The sequence below is a fragment of the Pelobates fuscus genome, chromosome 8, assembly GCF_036172605.1.
Source record: "Pelobates fuscus isolate aPelFus1 chromosome 8, aPelFus1.pri, whole genome shotgun sequence".
Classification (NCBI taxonomy): domain Eukaryota; kingdom Metazoa; phylum Chordata; class Amphibia; order Anura; family Pelobatidae; genus Pelobates; species Pelobates fuscus.
In genome coordinates this window covers 20,648,439-20,669,039 of record NC_086324.1, presented here as the reverse complement: position 1 = coordinate 20,669,039, position 20,601 = coordinate 20,648,439, and the positions used below count along the sequence as shown (strand labels likewise).

General features: G+C 36.7%; 1 protein-coding gene across 1 annotated transcript in view; it reads right to left on the bottom strand.

Moving 5' to 3' along the window:
- THSD7B (thrombospondin type 1 domain containing 7B) overlaps positions 1-20,601 on the bottom strand; it is a 366,207-nt gene that overhangs the window by 39,196 nt on the left and 306,410 nt on the right. The window contains exons 19-22 of the mRNA XM_063429372.1: positions 19,232-19,373; positions 15,349-15,464; positions 10,862-10,979; positions 2,473-2,618 (exon numbers count right to left, since the gene is read on the bottom strand). Coding sequence (XP_063285442.1) covers positions 2,473-2,618; positions 10,862-10,979; positions 15,349-15,464; positions 19,232-19,373 — 522 coding nt within the window. The remainder of the gene's footprint in view (positions 1-2,472; positions 2,619-10,861; positions 10,980-15,348; positions 15,465-19,231; positions 19,374-20,601) is intronic.

The window sequence follows — 20,601 nt, the reverse complement described above, 5'->3', positions numbered from 1 at the left end:
ATATATCATATTTAAAAATAAAAATATATATATATATAAAAATGAATGAGGTATAGGCAGAAAAAAATTCTAATCATTTAGCTTTTTTTGGCACCATGGACGGAACGCCGAATCCCAAAACAAACAAAGCTGTTTGACCATATAATTTGTTCTGTGATTTGGTTAGATGGTGATTCAGAGTTACGGGAATCCAGTGGAACCACCAAATGCCCAAAATTTGGTTGGATTTGTAATTGGTTTAAAACCAAATTTACAAGTCTAAAAGTATAGTTGAGTTGGAGAATTCTTTAAATGTGTCTCTTTTTGGCCAAAAATTTACAATTCCTCATTTAGTAAATGAAGCTGTGAATTTATCGATGAATGGGCAGGATATGTTTTGAAAGATTGCATATATTCGGAACAATTAGTCTAGATATTGAGACAAATTACAGCTAGAAGGAGCTAAAGCCACTAGGTAAAGTGTGGAGAGAGGACAAGGGCATATATTTTAGCTCTAGAACAAGAGATAAAATGGAAAACATGCTGAATATTCTAGAACTGACAAGTAGAAGGAACACTCCAGTGTGCATGTGCAAAATTTTATACAAATGATGTTAACATTCTAAAAGGGGATTTCGTTCAGTTGTATCTGAGATTTTTCCAATTGTAATACTTTAGCTTAAAATCATTTTCTCAGTTTCCTTGCTGCATTGTAAATAACATGACTTTTCCCAATAACAGCATTAGATCAGCAAATATTCTTTTCAGATGATAATTATTTACATTAAAATAAAGCGTCTGCACTCTTTTCCTCAATCACAACACATTTAGCATTAAAATATTGTACTTCAAAGGTTAATGATTACCGTTTTAAAGTCAAGCAAATGGAAGTGGCAGAAAATTGATACCAGGGCAGTAGCAGAATATTATCAGATATTCTAGTACCGATAAAGAAACAATTCTCATTTTGTTGAGCATTGTGTTCTAGAAAGCCTTTCAAGACCTATGCAAATATGATCCAAGCATGGCATACTAAGTACGCTGTGTGTTCGCTGTATTGATTTCCTTGGTCTATTGATGTATGAAAACTAAAATGATTGTGGCACTAATTAAATAGAGCTCTGCTTTTGTCTTCTGAAACACTGTGCAGTTTATAATTCCTATATTAGTTATAAATTTCAAGATTAATTGGGAGCATCCTGTATGAGTGTCACATTATGTGTAAGTGTTTGTGACATTTATTTAGCAACATTCCGATAAGAAGCAGAGAAGGTCATTTTTTATTTTTTTTTCAAAGAGGGTGCATCGACGACATATACATGTAATTTATTGAGAATAAAAGCAAATACGTGTATATACATTAATTATGACAGTAAGGGACACAATTTTCAAAATGAAAGCCAATTATATCCAGCAGTGCTCTTATAAACACAGCAAACAGAGTATATTGTATTAAAGTCTTTAGCATGAGTCAGTATTGATTAATTACATTTATATGAAGACAAACAGTTTTTTTTATTGTGTTCAATTTGTGTGAAACCCTTTCCCCGCTTCCTGGATAAAAACAGCATTTGGAAGTCCCATTCTTGTTTTTCCTGTGGTTGTCACTGCTTTGCCCTGGATATATTAATGGTTACTGTAGTATTAGTTCCAATCTTGACTCGCAAAGTATGCCCACAAATATGTTCTGGTACCACTGAGCCTATCTACATTGAATTCCTTATACCATAAATTCATAGTTAGATCTCTCCCTTGTCAAGTAAGCATTTATTTTTTTTCTCCAACAGCTCCCCATGGGCCAAGAAATTTGACTCCTTCTCAACTAACCTTATACGTTGTAACCTACTTTAATGAAAAAGTTGAGTAGGAATTTCAACAGTTTCTACCTAACTAACTCTGTTTCTTCTTTTACAATAAGCTTTTTCTCCCCAATTTCTGAAGTGGATATTGTTAGATACTCTTGTCCGCCATGTGCCGCATGTATCCTATCCCCATATATATAACTTGGTATTTTTACTCCACTGTTTTTTCAATCACCAAATTCGCATCTTCAATATAATTCTCTCTTCTGAATCTTTCTCAACATTTTTCAAACATGCATTTATGCACTCAAGCACTCTTCGACAATAATAGAAGCTTTATCTTGACCCATTTTTCTAATTTCAATCCTATCTCTAGAATTTTGCTGGTAAACTTCCTGAGTAGCTATGCTTTTATTTTTTATTTTTTTTACCGTACTAAAATGCTGTTTATCTTCAATCTTTGTTTATCTTCAATTTGGTTTCTGCACTGGCACCTCTACTGAAATATTTAAGTAACATGAGCATTCTTAAATTCTCCATTCCTAATTCTTCATTTGTTCATAAATTGTATATCAGCAGTAGATCACATGTCGATTTTTTTATTATTAATTGTGATATACGGCCCACAATATTTGTAACTGATTAACACCTCTAGTATTCTAGTGATTTATTTTTATATTGTTTTCCATACCTCTACTTTACATTTAGACCACTCTCCGAAACTCCATTCGTAGCAAGGATACGCTGGACAATTTTTGTATTGTTTCAACTGTGTTGGGCAAGGTCTTCCATTTCCATGAGCTTGCAGGATAGTTTGTCGTGAACGGATCATTTGACCTGTATGAGTATAAATAAATACATTAATAAACTAAATAAATACATGTTGTGCATGATTAATAGGTTTCTACATAAAAGGGGGCTGTCACCTTCAAGGATGTTTAATATTTTTTTTCAATTATTATCTTTACTTCTCCTTCATTTAAAGTAAAATGTATTTGTGAGGTGCAAAAAATAAAATCAAACTCAGAAATCCACACCTTTTCATACTACGACTATTTTCAGCTCTGTCCTTTGCTCCAGGCAATAGGCATAGAGAAAGTATACAGAGAAGAGATGAAATGAAACAATGTTCTCTCTCTCATTTGCACAGTGTGTCCTGTCTGTGCCTATTCTGAACTGAAACGTCCTTTACTAAATATATTGCAAAATATTAGTAGAAATGAAGCATTACATAAAAATGGTTAACACTAGTTATAGGTGATTTTTAATGTTTTATTTAATGGCATATTTTAAGTGACCATTCCCATTGAAAGCGGCACTGTCATACCAAACTTACCTCTCTCCTATTGTATCCTCTTCCTCTTTCAGATTCTGTTCTTCTTTTCTTTATTTCTGATCTAGTTTTCTTTAAAACATGAGACAAAGTAGGGACTACTTTGTCTTATGTATATTTCCTACGCTTGACTTTCTTTGACCAAAGGAGGAGCTGAAGTAAGCAAGTAATTTATCACACCACTTATACTCAGTGAACTGGTCTGGGTGCAGTAACCCTGTTTTTTTAGTCCTGCAATGTAAAACATTGATATTTGGTAGGTAAGGCAATGTTTTCATTGCAGGGCTAAACACACCTCTCGTGACTGTTTTCCTGTTAGCCAGTAGAGGGTGCTATCACCGCTATAACTGTATCAGACTTGGTTCTTCAATAGATAGCATTTGAATGGACGAGCATGGCATTTTGTTGCGCAAGCGCTGCTTGACCAGAATGCTTCTCTACGCGAATCGCTGGATTGGGAGAGAATGTGAAAGACGTCAGCAAGCTTGCTGATGAAGAAGGCGGCGGATCGGGTAGCTGAAACTACAGTGTCCTGGTGCTGCAAACAAGGTGATAAAGTATATTTAGCTTAAATTTTAGCACAGTAAAGGGGGTGGACAGAGGTCACTATAATGGAAGGGAACATATTGTCCTGAAAAAAATATTATTGTTTTTTGGACGGTAGGCTCCCTTTAAAAAAAGAACTAAACAATCTAAACAGCAATGGAATTTTATAAATGTACACAGATGTGTAAATCATTACTGGTAATAAAATGTTTCCTATCTTACTCTTTCCCTCAGATGTTATTTTTTCTTTTTTAATGTTGTCAGGAGGTCTTATAAGCTCACATTTACGTTACAGTTTAGGTTTTAAGCATATTTTGTCTATTTTTTTTTGTTTTGTTTTACAGACGATTGTGTCAATTTCTAACCATTCTTATAGGGATTCATTATTCGGAAAGCTCAGCATTAATATTTATGGTGACATTGGGTTCATTTTTGTCAGTCATATTTCTGAGAAATCATCTGAGTGCCACGCATGAAAACATCAGATCAGTTAAATGTCTCTTATTTTATCTCCATACACAATACAACTCTCACAGACGAACGTCCAGCAATATTTTATAGAGGTCGTTTCAAAGAAAGCCTACTGATTGTTTGACTTTCTTTCAAGTTAGTCTTTGATGGAATTCAAGTCAGGTCTTTTGCCGTAGTATACAATTATAGTTTCCTAACTGTGTGTTCACAAAGTTAGTTTTATTCTTTCCTTAACCTTTTTTCTGTACATAGCTGCAATTATCTTACCAGTGTCCACCTACCTATCTGTCTGTTGCACAATACAGTTACTAGTTAGGCTGATTTCTAGCAGACAACACAAACAACACAATGTTTTAGTATCGCATTAAGTGATACTATTACGATAAGTATTCTGTTACACAAACATTGTTCATGCATAAATATAACTAGCAATATTAAAATAAACTCTGATACTAATTCTAGGCAACTCGGTCGGCTTTAAGAAATCTAGCAGATGGGAAATAATTGTTGATAACTTTATTGCCAATAATGAGGACAATTGATAAATATGGAGTGTTTGGGTCCCCGCAGTGTGTTTGCTTCTGGAGGAACACTAGTAATACTGTTCCTATTTTGGAGGAACAGGTATAATGGGATAATATAGGAAAGGCTCACCCGGAAGGAATGTCTCTGTGTATGAAAGGAACATGTTTTTATTATACCTCTATGGTGTAACATATGGGATATATGGATATGGTTATTCAAATTTGGAAGTATATTGGTAATGTTGTTTTGAATGAAACATGTCCATTATTGTATTATTGCTTTAGAGGTAATGTACGTATTCTGTAATATGGAAAATTTTGAAGAAATAAAATATATAAAAAAAAATAAAAAAAATCTGATACTAATAAAATACATTACAAAGTCTAAAAAATTGTTTAATCATATATATATATATATATATATATATATATATATATATATTTTTTTATTTTTTTTATTTTACATTTACTAATGTATCTAAAAACATAATTTTATAAAGCATTATGAACTCATTATGAATTATGGTAGTCAGGTTTACATATTTTTCAAATATAAAGATAATCTTCTTTTTCATTATAGGGTATACAATTCTCTTTCTAAGATATTGTTCTACTCACTGAATATATCAACGTTAAATCTAATTTTGACAGACTGCGCTGAAAACCCACAGGAAGGGCTTCAAATTATTCCGTCTTTGCATTTTAATTATATTTTCAGTTTATCATATAGCCGTAGCTGCAAGTAAAAAAAAAAAAAAAGTGTTTTGCCCCAAATTATTTGCACAGAGCATTACATGGGTATTCCATCGTGTCTGTTATCATAAAATGATAAATTGTAAATTGTAGAATGTTTTCCGCAATGTGAAACAAAAACACATTTCACTTAACAGGAATAAGAAGCGTCATTCTGTCAAGTTTCCATCCAATGCAAATAAAGCATAGTAAATTAGCTCCGTAAAATGATGTCAGAGTATCTCCGTGCAGTATTACCAGCTCAATAAGCTCAGGAACAGTGCATCTCCGATGCAATCACATACAGTGCAGGATAAAGAGCCTATTGGGCCTTGTCATGAGGAGTATGATGAACCTAACTGCAGAATCCTATAGTCAGAAAACATTAAAACAATCATACGTGCAGAGTGGTTTGTATCTAGTGGTGGTAGTTCTGAAGGTACACTTGCAGAATGCATCGTAAGCCTACACATACCCTATGTATCCTGTGCCGATCTCGTCCTTTCATCCCTGAACCCAATCTATCTGTTCATCTTACAATTACAATTATTTATACAATGCCAACACATTCCACAGCACTGTACAACACGTAAACAAGACAAACATTAAATTCTAACAAAACACGCATGACATACAGAAACAGTAGGTGAAGATCGCCTTGCCCAAACAAGCGAACACTCTAAAGGGATGAGAAACAAACCCACGAAGGGAACTGAGGGAATCAATTGATCTGAATGTACCTGAGAATGGGAGGGGTGGAGAACAGGAGACAGGAGATGACAGAGGAAGATTGTAACAGAGGAGGAATTAAAGGCAGAGCTAAGTATGTTTTAGAGATTTTGCAGAGACATGGTAAGTCAGAAATCGTGTGGGAAGGCATTCCATGCAGAGGGGGGCAGCCCTGGAGAAGTTCTGCAGGTGAGAGTCTGGGATGTAGGTGCAATATCAAATAATATTTTATATCATGACATCATTACATTCATAAAAGGACTCCAAGCACGTAGCACCATATAGATTGCATGCGATGCGTGGGCCATTGGATATGCAGACAGACTGGCCGTTTGTGCATATCCATCAAGCATTGATATCAGGGTAGCCCGGGAATCAGTAGTTTTCTAAAAGTGCCTCTAGGCTAAAGGTCACTCGATAATATTGACATATAACTAGACCTATAATTATTCCTTACAAGCAAAATCTGAAGTTCAGACGAATATTTAAAGGCTACATAGTATCAGGGCTGCTGTGTTCCTGAGCTGCAATCTATATGTTGCAATTGTTTGGAATTTAATTCTAAATAGTCAAAGGAAAATAAATCCATCATTGATTTCTTCTACAATAGCACAGCAGAATGTAAACATCTAATTATCACTATCTGATTGATTTATTTTAAACCTTAATGAAGAACTGTTCATTGCATCGTCACAGGCAGTTCCGTCTCCCAGACTTGGTACTGAAAGGATTAATGGAGTGGAATCTCTCCAGCCTGCAATGGGCATGCTATATGTCCGGCTAGCAAGAGCCTAAAACCTCAGGGGATTAAGACAGCAACGATCCCTCAAGACGTGACTGGAAATAAAACATTTGTTTTGTACTGCGTACATTTTCTGGGTTTAAATTATTTCAACTCCATCTTTCGGCAAGGGAAGAGAGCGTTCTGATTCTTCAAGGTGTATTAGACTGCATACATTGTTCCCAGTTTCTATTAATACAATTAAGATATCATATCAGCTGTAATTTATGAATAGACATTATTTCAATAGAAAAACATAGAAATTGGCTAGGACACAGACTGCAGCCACCAAGTGGGAACGCACTTTACAAAAACGATAATTTCATCATCAGGAGTTAAAGCAGAAAAAATATACTCAACGACATGTTTGAGCCATTTGACAAAGCCACGTAAACCGATACAGCGGGTTTTCAAAGTATGCTATGTGTCCCCATCAGTAACATAGAAACATAGAAACATAGAAACAGCAGATAAGAACCATTCGGCCCATCTAGTACAATATACTAACTAAGCATACACGTATAACGAATGCTGGCCTCACCTAATTCTTCTATATAGTGCAAACAGTGCGTGGTATCTCTTGTGATGTTATTAACAACTATAAAATAATGGTTACAGGGGGGGGGGCACACCCAAAACATGCATTTCTCAGCCGTAAATACCAAAATATATAGAAAATATATCGAAAATACAGTATATGGAACAGAAAAGTTTCTAGAAGCAGTTTAATCAATAAGTATTGAAGTTAGCATGTTTATCTCCCATGCTATAATTATAATAGGACCCACCAATATTGGGGTACTGTGATGTAGTGGTGGGATTAGCAAGATATGGCAATTTGGTGTAATCAAATCAGATATATGTTTGCTTAGGTGTGTGATTTTACGTAGCCCTTAAAAAGCCCTAAACTGGATTTTTCTATCTTTTTTGTAAATATGAATTTTCTTTAAAAAGTGGTAGCAATAGGAAATGAATCTAAATTTATTTAAATATTCTGGCTGCCAGCAAAGTATGTTAAAACAGACAAAGAGGCACCATAACATAATGGCTTCAGAAGGGGAACATTTTAGTTTGTTCTAGATCTTAAATATATGCAAGCAAACATACAATAGTTTGATTTGGTTTCAAGCAAATTGTGAGCAATTTTAAACTTGCCTCAATCAGAATTTAAATTCACCCAGTGGTGATTATTGCTTAATTAAAACTAACTTAATTAAATAGAAGCAGGAAAGTGTAAAGTTAGCGTGTGTAGATTGTCATGCATCTCTGTACATTCTCTGATTTTCCCTGAATAAACTAAACAGGAACGACAACACATTGAAATTCTGGTCATCCATACGCATGTAATGTACATAAACCCCCATCTTTTCTGTTTCTTGCAGAGGCAAGCTAAAGAATATTCATTCATACATCACGTTTCTGAATGGATTGTATTTATGCACACATACATATATAAATACATACATACAAATCTATGTATTTTTAACAGAATCAATTCAACAAAATTACATCATTCCCTAGCCGGTTACATAGTGACCCGCATTGCTCAATGCACCCTCTGACCTTACATGCAGTCATGAAAAATGCTATCACTCAACCTATATATTAATGGCAAAGTAATTTTATAAAATCGCAATGTAACAAAATATTCAAACCTAACTTTTAAAAAAATCATACAATCCTATTAATTTCAGTTTAATGTCCCCTTGTGCTACATTGGTAATAATAAATTGATTTCTTTGTGTTTTTTGCTTAGCCAACAGCAAAATAGAATATAATTTTATATAAATATTTTCCACAAATGTTATTTAATGTTTCATAAATAAATTGAAATTTTTGTATAATTCAGTATGGGGTTTTTATTCTATTGACAATGGGTTTGATAAGCAGTCCTTGGTAAACTAACAGCACACATAGTGCTATCTTGATATTTAAAAAGCACACCGCTTCTCAGTAATACTGATTACTATTAATTCTTTATTTGTTTTGTGCCAAAATGTTCTGTATCTCTGTAGAACAGCCAAATGTGACATACAAGGAGATTCTGCCATAGGGTATCAGAGGTTTCACTTAATACCACTTCAGAGCTCACTATCAGTTACGTCCTATGTGTGGACCTTCCACATTTTTATTACCTCCCCTACCTTATATTTGTATATATACCCTACCTCTTCCCTCTCCCCATTTATTCCAAGTTCATGTCTATACTCCTACTCCTAGATTCTATTTAGGCTCTCTGTATTTCCAGAGCTTCCCCTCAGGACCTCCTTGCGCCAAGGAATTTTTTCTCTACACACACACACACACACACACACATATATATATATATATATATATATATATATATATATATATATATATATATATATATATATATTTGTATCAAAATACATTAAGAAAATACATTAAGAATGAAAATCTGCTTTCCCCCTCCCTTCTACAAACCCCCTACCCCTTCTACAAAAAACCCTGCCCCCCTCTCTACAAACCCTTGCCCCCAACAAAACCCCCATGAAGCCCCCACAAAACCCCTGCCACCCCCCACAAAATCCCTGCCCTCCTCTACAAAACCTTGACACCCCACAAAACCCCAGCCTCCCCCTATGAGTCCATGCTCCCCACACAAACCCTCTGTCCAGCCCCTCCAAATCCCTGCTCATCCCACAAAACAACTGCCCCCTCTGCAAACCCCTTTCACCTCCCCAACAACACCTGTGCCACCCCTCCAAATCCCTGCTCCCCCCACAAAACCCCTGCCCTCCTCTACAAAACCTTGCCACCCCCACAAAACCTTTGCCACCCCCTATAAATCCATGCTCCCTACACACACCCACTGTCCAGCCCCTAAAACAACCCTGCTCCAACACAAATCCCCTGCCACCCCCTAAAAATCCCTGCTCCCCCCACAAACCATTTGTCCAGCCCCTACAAATCCCTGCTCCCCCCACAAACCCCCTGCTCCCCCCTATAAATCCCTGCTCACTCCCACAAACCCCTATAAATCCATGATCCCTCCACATAACCCCCTTTCCAGACCCTAAAAAATCCTTGCTCCCCCCCACAATCCCTCTGTCCAGCCCATTACTCTTACGGCCATAAAAAAAAAACCATTAGCAGACTCACAGTTGATGACAGCCATGATGCATGCTTGCTGCTTCCTGACACTGAGGCATTTCTGCCGCGTGCGCCACCCGCAAAGGCTCAGAGCAAAGCACTGTGAGTGTGAAGGAGGAGAAGGGTGAGGTACGGCCTCACGGCACAGCACTATGCGGCTCCGTCCTTCTCCTCCTTCACATGAATATGCTGTGATGCTCCACCGCAGCTAAATGACACCCTCCAAGCGAGTAGCACCCGGGGCGGACTGCCCCCCCCCCCCCACCCCCTGGTTAGTACGCCACTGAGCAGTAACATCCATAATATGGCACATAGAAAAATAGAGAAAAGAAACATATCTATTGTAAAACCGTAATATACACATAGAGAAGTAAGGATTTCTCTCAATGCACTCACACATACAGAGCAGATAGAGACTGCTCAAACCGTAAAGGCTCCAAATGACTGTTTTGTCTTACTATATTCCCTACTCTTGACAAAACTTGACAAAAAAGCAGAGTTACCACTGTTAGTTTTGTAATTTCCATCAGCCGTCAATAGTGACAGTAGAGGAGAAAAATACATTGTTCATATGGGATCCTGCGGTCTTAAATCCTCTCTTAAACCCCCTTCACATGTGCGATAGTTCAACACTGATGTAGGCTCTTGGCAGATGAAGCACCAGGAGCTGAAAAGGATTGGAAGGAAGACCATGGAGGCAGCTCCCAGGGTCAGATTCACCCCGCTGACACCAGACACACAGCAGACCAGTAATCATTTGGAGGTCTTTGCAAAATATGAAGGTAAAAGCACCACTTTAATTTAAAACAATAAAAATACATCCAAAATGCCAATTCTGTTTGTTCCTTACCTTCTCTTCCACATGTCTGGGAGCATGGAGACCAGGACGACCAGTCTGAGAGGTGGCAATCAATTGCACATTCCACAAAGCAATGGATACTCATTTTTATTGGATGTTCCAATCTGATCTAGAAAGTAAGAATGTGAAATATGTGACAGTCCAAAGCTCGTAAACAGCTTGCCACAATTTAGCGTAACTGAAGCGAAAGATTGCTTAACAAGTCCTCCGATTAAAATAAATAGGAGAGTAAAATATTGTCATGGCAACGGATTCATTACTAATACCAGTCTGTTATACAAAGCACTGCAGGGCACATAATAGTATAAATATAATAACAAAAATGATTTTACTAGAAATGGTACATTATCATTACTCAATAGTGATTTTATTAACTTCATAAGAAAGAGAAACTCAGTTGACTCTGCTGGGAATAGAACAAGTCTACCATTTCTTCAGATGACACATCCACCAAATCACCTATCACACTGATTATATAAAAGTAACAATTCTGACTTACTAAAATTACATATGGATGTCTCTGTGCGACGTGAACATATAGTAGCTGTAAGATGCTGAACATGTAGATTTAACATTATATTACTTAACCCCTGCTAATAGATTAGACTATACAAATATTGACTCCATAACATAAACACAGGTGGTTATAGATGCATACCTCAAAACTACCACTATTTAGGAGGGATTGCCCCTATTTTTGGCCAAAATCACTGTGTCTCTTTTTTTATTGTACTGTCCCTTTTCTCCATATTGTTGATGTCTGAGTGTATAACAGAGTTCCACAGCAATAATACTGCCAGTAATGTGTCTGAGTGTATAACAGAGCTCCACAGCAATAATACTCCCAGTAATGTGTCTGAGTGTATAACAGAGTTCCACAGTGATAATACTCCCAGTAATGTGTCTCAGTGTATAATAGAGCTCCACAGCAATAATACTCCCAGTAATGTGTCTGAGTGTATAACAGAGTCCCACAGCAATAATACTCCCAGTAATGTGTCTGAGTGTATAACAGAGCTCCACAGCAATAATACTCCCAGTAATGTGTCTGAGTGTATAACAGAGTTCCACAGTAATAATACTCCCAGTAATGTGTCTGAGTGTATAACAGAGCTCCACAGCAATAATACTCCCAGTAATGTGTCTGAGTGTATAACAGAGTCCCACAGCAATAATACTCCCAGTAATGTGTCTGAGTGTATAACAGAGCTCCACAGCAATAATACTCCCAGTAATGTGTCTGAGTGTATAACAGAGTTCCACAGTAATAATACTCCCAGTAATGTGTCTGAGTGTATAATAGAGCTCCACAGCAATAATACTCTCAGTAATGTGTCTGAGTGTATAACAGAGCTCCACAGCAATAATACTCCCAGTAATGTGCCTGAGGGTATAACAGAGCTCCACAGCAATAATACTCCCAATAATGTGTCTGAGTGTATAAGAGAGTTCCCCAGCAATAATACTCCCAGCAATGTGTCTGAGTGTATAACAGAGCTCCACAGCAATAATACTCCCAGTAATGTGTCTGAGTGTATAACAGAGCTCCACAGCAATAATACTCCCAGTAATGTTTCTTTAAACTGCAATAAATGTCTTTGGAAATCGATCTTTGTAATTAAGATGCATTGTTCTTGTTCTAAATTACATTTTAGTTGCAAAAAATTATTAGTAAGCAACCTAAAATGTCTTAGAACAGTCCTGCCTCTGACCACACCCCCATCCACACCCCTAATTTAAAATGTCCCTGTTTGTCTATTTGAAATGTTTTGAGGTATGATACCCTCAAACTCGATTGCACCACTAACATATAGCATATTGCCTACATTATCTAATGAAAAAATATCCTGTTGACACAAACAACTGTATCTCAATTTAATTGCATTTTAACCAATGGTGCGAATCTCATAGTTGATTAATATTTAAAAGGCATAGTATGCAATGAAGCACAAGTGAATATGATTCTATTTTCACAGTATGCTAGTTCTGATTAAACGTAAGCAAATCAAAATTATAAGCAAGAAAATTGTGTTTTTATTAAACCTTGGACTTTCATAAATTACTATTAACAAATGTGTCAGTGATTAATTTCATGTCGTGACCTGCATATTCGACACCGAGTTGACTTCACATGATATAATGAAGGTCAAACCAAATATTGGCAAGGAAAATAATTTTCATCTCATGAAAATAAAAAGGTTTAAAGACCTAACAAAGGTTAGACCATCTGTGCTCTGGCGAATTAATATTGCCTGTGTGATTTCTCGGTTTTAAATACCAGCCGACCAAATACAATTACTAGGCATAGACTCTACAAGTACTTTGTAAGACCTGTAAATAGACTCTCTCTAAGCCTGTAATGTACTGAATTATCCTGGCTCTCTGTCTTTATACAATGCCTCTCTGTCCATACCAGTGTCAGGGTTGCTTTAATTGGAGACCAAGGTGGATTTATTGCCTGAGAGTGCATATAGATATAGGCAGGTCGGGGGGAAACAAAGCAGGCAAGGATACTCCAAGAGGCAATGTCAGACTGTTCAAGATGTCACAATCCAGGAAGCAGAGGTTCATAAATCCAGAAATTAAGTAACATAATGCACCAAGTAAAGAGCAGCGAACACCATCAACTAAGCTATGAACATAGGTAGAGCGGAAGTTTAAATAGGGCACCAGTTATAAGCCACACCACTTCATCAGAAATCCCACTCCTTTTCTCAATCCCAAGTCTGTCCTTGTTGGACTCATCCTTTTGGAATGGAACCAATCAAGGGTCGTTCTAGGTACCACCCCTTGACATGTCCCTAATCTGGCCCAAACCCCGAATGCTGCCATCTTAGTGTTCGATTCCTGGTGTGACATGGAGGTTCAGCACTGATAACTCAGCACTCAGTGTTACTGCCTGCCAGGACTCTTCATCAATTATCCAGATGATATATGAAGCCAGGGGGAGGGTCATGACAACAGTTAAAGGGACACTATAGTCACCCAGACCACTTCAGCTCAATGAAGTGGTCTGGGTGCCGGGTCCCCCAGGTTTTAACCCTTCAGAATGAAGGAGTCCCTGCTCCCCAGACACCTAAACACTAGGTGCTTCTCCAGCTTCTCCAGCCAGCCCATAATGGAGAAGCCCATAATGGAAGCAGGTACCTGTGTGTCTTTGTGAGAGACTGTCTGTAAGTGTGTGTGTGTGTGTGTGTGTGTAAAAGATATACTGTAACTGTTTGTGTGTGTGTGTGTGTGTGTGACTGTCTGTAAGTGTGTGTGTGTGTGTGTGTGTGTGTGACTGTCTGTAAGTGTGTGTATGTGTGTGTGTGTGTGAGACTGTCTGTAACTGTGTGTGTGTGTGTGTGTGTGTGTGTATGTGAGAGACTGTCTGTAACTGTGTGTGTGTGTGAGAGAGAGAGACTGTCTGTAACTGTGTGTGAGAGAGAGACTGTAACTGTGTGTGTGAGAGTGTAACTTTATGTGTGAGACTGTAACCGTCTGTGTGTGTGTGTGAGTGTGTGTAGCATTTTTTGTGTATCACACAAAGCCATAATGCCTCTACATCCACTACAGATTACACAATGCACAAACACAGACACTGCACACACTACACTTTTTCAACTACACAAACACAGACAATGCACTCACTACAAAGACAGTACACCCACTGCAAAAACAAAAACGCTGCACCCACTACACAACATCTGCTACAAAGAGCCTGCATGCACTACATTGCATCCACACATACACTACCCCCACTACACACACACACTCTCTGTATGCACTATTCACATGCATACAATGCATTCACTGTACACACTACATACAATACACACACGGCATCTCCTGGATGTCCATGAGGTTTGGGAGGGGGGTGGAGTGGGGAAGGCAGCATTTCATCCTTTGACTTGGGCAGCACAATGTCTTGGGCCGGCCCTGAAGTCACCTAAAATATTTCCCCAGGCCACACCCCCTTTGTCCATTTGAAATGTTGGGAGGTATTGCACTTTGTATACTGTATATAGATGTATACAGAACATTGTGCATCAAATTATATCGTTCCCTCCTAGAGGATTAATGGTTTAAGAAGACAGCAATGGTTAATTGTGTTTTGCATTGCTTATGTAAGTAGTGTTGCCTAGTGATTGTTATTATAACTGCCCACTTATTTCCTGTCATGTGTTAAATCTCTGTTTCAACTCATAAGAAGAAATGTTCAGACATCCAGGAGCAAGACACAAGCAAGAATGTTGCTGTTTTTATCTCACAATGATAAAAGCTGCAATAGTTTAACTGTGTGTGCACCACTTCTGTTTTTTGCATCCTTTTTATTTGTCCTAAAACAGTCAAGTAGTTTGCAACTAAAAACCATCTGGAAAAGCTAAAAACCTCTCAGCTAAATTAAGTTCTGTACGGAATATCATTACACATAGAACATGAGAGTACTTTAGTTTCTAAGGTCTTATAAATCAGATTGGCTTTCCAAACATTACCTCCTCACAAAAAGACATTTTCACCGGTTTTCCATCACTGCGAATGCACTCTGCGAGACGGGTTCTGGTGCCTTCTCCACACTCAGCATTTTCACTCAACTGACAAGCGCTCCATTCTGAAAATAACCAAAGAAATGTATGACATGCAAACAGGCCGCAGAGCAAGTAGAACATTATTAATGTAGCATCCATTAAACTCTTCAGGCTTATTAAGGTATGTAATGTATAATACCTAGAGGGACTACAACCACTATAACCTGGTGATATCAAGAGTCTTGGAAATGAAAGGAGTTACAATTTTCCAAAACAGTTTTGTTGTTCTATTCCCTGTATTTAAAGGGCAACTGTGTCTTTCTTGGATTTTTAACATTCTGTGTGCCTTGTTTGTTATATTTTGAAAATATGTTTTAATGAGAACTGAAAAAGTTAATTGTAGAAATCCACACATATATCTCACAACTCTAAGCTTCTACCTTGGCTTCCTGTCAGTCGTTGTAAATACTGCCCTTTTCTGTTATTGAATTTAGCTAGTGGAAGGAAATGAAAGAATGTTTCTGCTCTCTTCCTCATTTGCATTGTGTGCCATGGCTGTGCCTGGCCTACACGGGAATGTGCTATCACTTGATAAATCTTTAATATACATATTAAAAGAAAATGGAGTTTCATATGAAAAAGGTTAAAAAAAAAGTTAGAGTTTATTTTCAATGTTTTTACTCAATTGTGAAATTTCCAAATAAGTCAGACACATGATGCAAAATTACAAATCTCACAACAGTAGCATCTATTTCTACCCTTCCTGAAATCTTGCATTGCATGAACAATGGACCACTTCTGCTGAAAGTAAATCCCATGGATCTACACCTCTTTTTTTATAGATATATTCTCTGACGGTACTCACACACATAGAAACATAGAATGTGACGGAAGAAAAGAGCCATTCGGTACAACTAGTCTGCCCAATTTTTTCAGTACTTGCATTAATCTCTTATATCTAGGAAATCATTATGCCTATCCCACGCATGCTGAATCTCCTTTGCTGTGTTAACCTCTACCACTTTTAATCATAATATAGTCTCCTCCTTTACTGTGTTGATTCCTTTTATGTATTTAAATGTTTCTATGATTACCCCTTATTTCGTCTTTCCTCCAAGCTATGCATGTTAAGATCCTTTAACCTTTCCTGGTAAGTTTTAATTTGCAATCCATGAACCAGTTTAGTAGCCCTTCTCTGAACTCTCTCCAAAGTATCAATATCCTTCTGAAGATACGGTCTCCAGTACTGCGTACAATACTCCCAAGTGAGGGCTCACCAGCGTTCTGTACAATGGCATGAGCACTTCTCTCTTTCTACTGCTAATACCTCTCCCTACACTGTCAACGTGTGCTCTCAATGAATTATGCAATACAATTCAACCAGTATTTTAAAAAGGAAAAATCTTTGACCATTCCCAAAATAATGACTATATATATGCCACACACAGGTAAAGTGCATTGGCAAAAACAATTCAATAACATTCTCACTGAGGGGAGGTTTTTTGAGCACAAACTTTGAAAATTCCTACCTCCTTGATCACTTACACAACTGGATGCTTTTCTTTTCAAGACTAATGTAATATCACGGCACATAGTTCAGGACTTGCAGAACAAGATTAAAAGAAGCACTGAAGCTGTGCACAAGGCAAAGTCCCTACTACTTGGCAGATACCTAAAATGAATACATTAAGCATCTCTGTTGCTTTGTCTACTTTCATTACAGCAATTGTTTTATTTTTTGTGTATTCTGACTTCCCTTAGTATAATAAATGCATACATTGTCAGATATGATTTGGTAAGTTCAGAAGTAAAAGATTCTTTAACTTAGCGGTAGTGTTCAAGTCGTTAACTGCAACATATGGAACATAACATCAAAACAATCTGTTAATTTGGGTATAGATTCATTACAGCTAAATTTAACTTTAGGAACTGGAATTAATCAAAACACATGCCGAAATGTTTCATCTGTTAAAATATTACCCTCCTTAAGCAATTTCTAGACCTGTGAAGTTAATGTAATAAACAAACCCACACAAAACATCACCAAATCCAAAAAAATTAAAAAAAAAAAAGTAATTTAAAAAAACTTATTTGGATATTGTTTTTATTTTCATGATCTTGTTCCTGAAGGGATTATACTGATAAATTATGATTTCGGTCCACTGTAGTGTTAGTTAACCTCATCACTGCAGAAGAATGTGGACTGCGTTTCCCATAATGCAAAGCCAGATTTTAGGATGGTTAAGCTTTATAGGCATTGCAGATATCACTACTCTAGAAATTACTGCACTGGGCAGGTCTATTACGAAGGCACTCAAAGACTATTATTTATTTGTTACCACCGTACGTAACCTTTAAAATGCAACTGAGCATAATTATGCATCATTCTTCTGCCACAGGACAAAACCTGGTTATTTAAACCGATAATACACAGTAATGGCACTGTCAGAGTGGGAACGTTGAGATGCCGAAGCTGCCAGACTAACCAGCAAGTAAATACAGAACAGCACCATATAATTTATCTTACATCTATTATACTTTTACGAGTAATCATTTTAAAGTCTTTGAGTAAATAACAGTCTTGACAGCTAAAAAGTGACCTTAAAAAAAAAAAAACACGAAAAGCTACTTTTCTAATGGGCAGAAAGAAAGATCATTGGGCTGCTGGAATCTGGAAATATATTGAGTTTCATTGTCTCACAATGTCAAAAAACTAAACAGGAAAATTGCCCATCATATATTCAGCAAAACATATATATATATTTTTTTGTTTATTTGAAGAAGTCGACCTACCATAATAAAAGTTTTCTTAACAGAAAGGACTAGAGTGGAGCATTATGCACAAAAGTTAAAATATTAAAGTACAATATAATACACAAGGGTTTAAAGAGTGTTCGGTCATGAGTGGCTTGAAGAAGGTAATACCCGGCTATGTCACCTATTTCTTTTTAAACAGGAAACATCACGTTTTGTTGGTGTCTGTGATCTATTATGTTTAAAATTATCTTGGGTAACCCCAGTGCATGTCTAAAGGCATTTCTATTTCCAAAGTGAAGTGTTGAGTACAAGGATTTAAAATGTTTTATGTACAAGGATTAAGAGATTATCTGTGTAATATACACAATAGTTTAGGCATTTAACATATATCAGGAAGGGATCTGAATTTATAACTCCTAACGGTCTATCGCTATTTATGAAAAAGTACCTGACATTCAGAATGGATGCATATGGTTCTGAGTAGACATCACAAGGTATAAAATGAGTGCATTGATTGTGCACAGGATAGCCCAAATAGTGTTTATATCCCATTTCCTCTTGTATTCTGGAGAAATGGAACATCATAGGATAGAAAGTAAAGGTCTGAAATTGGGACTGTCTTAGCAGAATCAAGACACTTTGGAAGTATGCTGCACAAAGAGATGTACATTTAAAATATACATTATTTTACTGGACTTTTGTTGCAGATAACTTTTCATCTGCATTTTACAACAAACATAATTTTGAAGATCCAGGCAATATTGTGACCATGCATTTATATTTTACCTTTTGAATCTCTGATTATTATTTCTAACCTCCAGCTAGAGTATTTCACGAAGTACTATCTTATTATATTGTACAGATCTGTAGAAATCTGAACCTAATGAAGTGAAATCATGATAAATACACTAATATTGAACTTTTAATCTAGTGGCATGTCTTAAGAATGAGTGATCTTGCATGGGGAGCTTTCTGTGAAGGCAGATGTTTACTACAGGACTAAAAACATTCTAATTAAATAAAGGGTATTTAAGTCAGGATTTGTTTTAGTAAAGAATCAAGGTGGTGCTAGTAATAGTAACCAAATACTTACCTGTTATGTTGTATCGATAGTGGAAACAATTGCTGTTTAGAATGCAGGGCTCAGTTTGTGAGTCTTCGGGACACGTATTGTCACTTGCAGGAATTCTCAGTGCAAATCGGGTTCTTAATCTTTTGTTCTTTGAATCACAGAACTGAGCAAAAAGATTGTTAGGACAGATCATTAATTTTATGGATTCCTCATATATGAAGAAATCAAGTCCACATATTATTTATTAAAGGCAAATATGAGTGAAAAAGAATAGATGTTTCAAATAGGGCGAAAGTGTGAGAAAAATGAGAGAATATAATCAAAACATTGTCTACACAATAGAGCCAATAAAAAAACATGATATGCACATACCGATTTTTCTTTATGGAATACAAATGATTAAACCTCTTACTATAAAACCTATTTTGAAACCTAATAAATCACCAACAGAAATAACAAACTATAGGCCTATCTCTTTGATAAACATAGATATTAAATTGTATGCAGCAATATTGGCAAATAGAATTAATTTAATACTCCCTGAATTAATACACATAGATCAAATAGGATTTGTTAGAGGTCGCCATGCAAGTGATAATTCTCGCAGAATTATTGATTTATTTGAATATGCCCATTTAACGGGCACGCCCCTTCTGACCCTGTCGATTGACGCAGAAAAGGCTTTCGACAGGGTCGGATGGGGATATATGAACAGGGTTTTGAGTGCATTTGGCTTTGAGGGATGGATCGCACAGGCGATCAAGGCTTTATATGGAGGTCCATCTGCGAGAATAATAGGTTATGATATATGCTCTGAATGGTTCAATATCAACAATGGAACACGACAGGGATGCCCATTGTCACCCCTGTTGTACGTTCTCTCAATCGAACCACTAGCTTTATCTATTAGAGAAAATCAGGGAATAAGAGGAGTGATAATTGAAGACGTAGAAGCTAAGATATGCCTATACGCAGATGATGTATTGATCTCAATAACAGACCCGAAGACTTCACTTTTTAACTTAATGAAGGAAATTGAGAAATATGAGGATGTCTCTAACTATAAGATAAACCTCCAAAAAACAATAGCTTTATCAATCAATATAAATCTCCGTGTTTTAGCCTCTCTCCAAGAAAAATATAAATTTCACTGGACTAAAAAGGAATTTCAATATCTGTGAATTATGATTACGGCAAATCCTAAGAATATATTAGAAACTAATTTTCTAAAACTACTTAAACATACTAATATGATTTTAAGGAGTTGGCGTCCCTTAGAAATTTCTTGGTGGGGAAGAGTTAATACAGTAAAAGCATATGTTATTCCCAAATGGACTTATTTGTTCAACATGATCCCACTGAAAGTTCCGAAACCATGGTTGGATATGCTC